Source organism: Corvus brachyrhynchos, unplaced genomic scaffold (genome assembly GCF_000691975.1).
Source record: "Corvus brachyrhynchos isolate BGI_N302 unplaced genomic scaffold, ASM69197v1 scaffold45, whole genome shotgun sequence".
NCBI lineage: Eukaryota > Metazoa > Chordata > Aves > Passeriformes > Corvidae > Corvus > Corvus brachyrhynchos.
In genome coordinates, this window is record NW_008238361.1 from 1,052,072 (window position 1) to 1,053,583 (window position 1,512).

The 1,512-nt window shown below is 44.2% G+C and overlaps 1 protein-coding gene across 5 annotated transcripts in view; it reads right to left on the reverse strand.

The window, feature by feature from the left end:
* The window catches only part of GALNT13 (polypeptide N-acetylgalactosaminyltransferase 13), a 69,850-nt gene that overhangs the window by 30,052 nt on the left and 38,286 nt on the right, over positions 1-1,512 (reverse strand). For all 5 annotated transcript variants that reach the window (XM_017736057.1, XM_017736058.1, XM_017736056.1 and 2 more), the window contains one exon: positions 374-472. In XM_017736057.1, the coding sequence (XP_017591546.1) occupies positions 374-472 (99 nt within the window). The remainder of the gene's footprint in view (positions 1-373; positions 473-1,512) is intronic.

The following is a 1,512-nucleotide window of genomic DNA, read 5'->3' on the forward strand; positions in this document are numbered from 1 at the left end:
ACACTCGGAACAGATGGATCCAGCCACATTCATGGAGATTCCTGCCCCTTTCATTTGCATGAAAATAAATTCAAATTCATGATCAAATTCCCTAATGCTCGTGTCTGGAATGTTGAATTGATTATTAAATGACAGCAGGATTATATTCAATATATTCCCTGGGATACTTCCTATGGATATGCACCAACATTCCCAAAACATTTGGAGCTGAAATGGAACAAAATGGCTGAGTACTCTTAAAATCCTGAATATTCGGAACTCTCATTGATTATTTTTCCATTATTTTCACACAAAACCAGAATTGAGATGGATATTTTAAATATTCTGAAGGAATTCTTGGCCAAACAAGCCACTTTTCCCTGGTTTTGTTTACCTGGTTCCCTCCCATGCCGTGGCAGTTGAAAAATCCCACTTTTTCGTTCTCCTTGCGGCCCATGTTGTCCAAGCACTGGTTGGTTTCAACGTTCCTGATCTGGAGAAGGAAAAGAGGTGAAACGTTCCCTGAAAAACTTCCTGGAGCTGTCCCATTTGTGCAGCAAATTGCACTTTGTAAACAGATCACATTCCCAAAGAGCCATGGAATGGTTTGGGTTGGAAGTGGCCTCAAAGCTCATCCGTGGCCAGGGACACCTCACACTGTCCCAGCTCCATTCCATGTCAAGCCACGAGGGAATTCAGGATGATTATCTCAAATCTCCACTCTTTTTCTCCCTGTTTATCCTCGAAAAGAACAAAATCCTCACTTGGGAAATGCACTTTGAGGCCTGGTGCTGATCCCGTTTGATTTACATCATTTTCCCTTGGATTTGGGCCGAGGAGGAGCCTGGCCAAGCCCATCCAGGGCAGGACACGGATCATTTGTGACCTAATGCTGCTGCTCCAGCTTGGATGGACCAAATCCTGCCCAAATCTCTGCTGAAAGGCAGGAAAATGTCCAAAAAATGCTCTTCCAATGCCTTAAAACTCCCCCATTTCTCTGCTTTAAGGCTAAAATTCCCTCTTCCTGCTCCACTGGAACAGCCAAGCAGGGGTTGCATTCCCAGCTCCTGCCTGAGCTGCTGTTTCCATGGAAACGGAGGCCCCACTGCACAAATCAGGTGTTTTAATCACTATTTTCTGCCTTTCTCTTCCCATTTTCCAGCCTGCCAACGTGGCACAATCCCACTTTATTTGACATTCCTTAGACAAGTCCTTTCCTCGCTGGAAAGCCACACTTCCCTTTGTTTTGGCAGGATTAAACCGGGAATCCTCCAGTGCCTTTTATCCCTGCCTACAATGGCAAATTTCAATGGGAAATTGCTTCCCTGGCTGTCAAAAAAAGCCATTTGTTCCTTGGAGTGTTATTCCATCATCCAATCCTTTGATTGTTATCCCATCACATTTAAATCAACCCATTCCAGAGCTTTTAAAAGGCAGAGTAGGAACAACCCAATGGAATATTTTTAACTGTGAATTTGTTGGATTTGAAAGAAATTCCAGCTCCTGCTGGTCCCAGCACCTTGGGATTAGCAG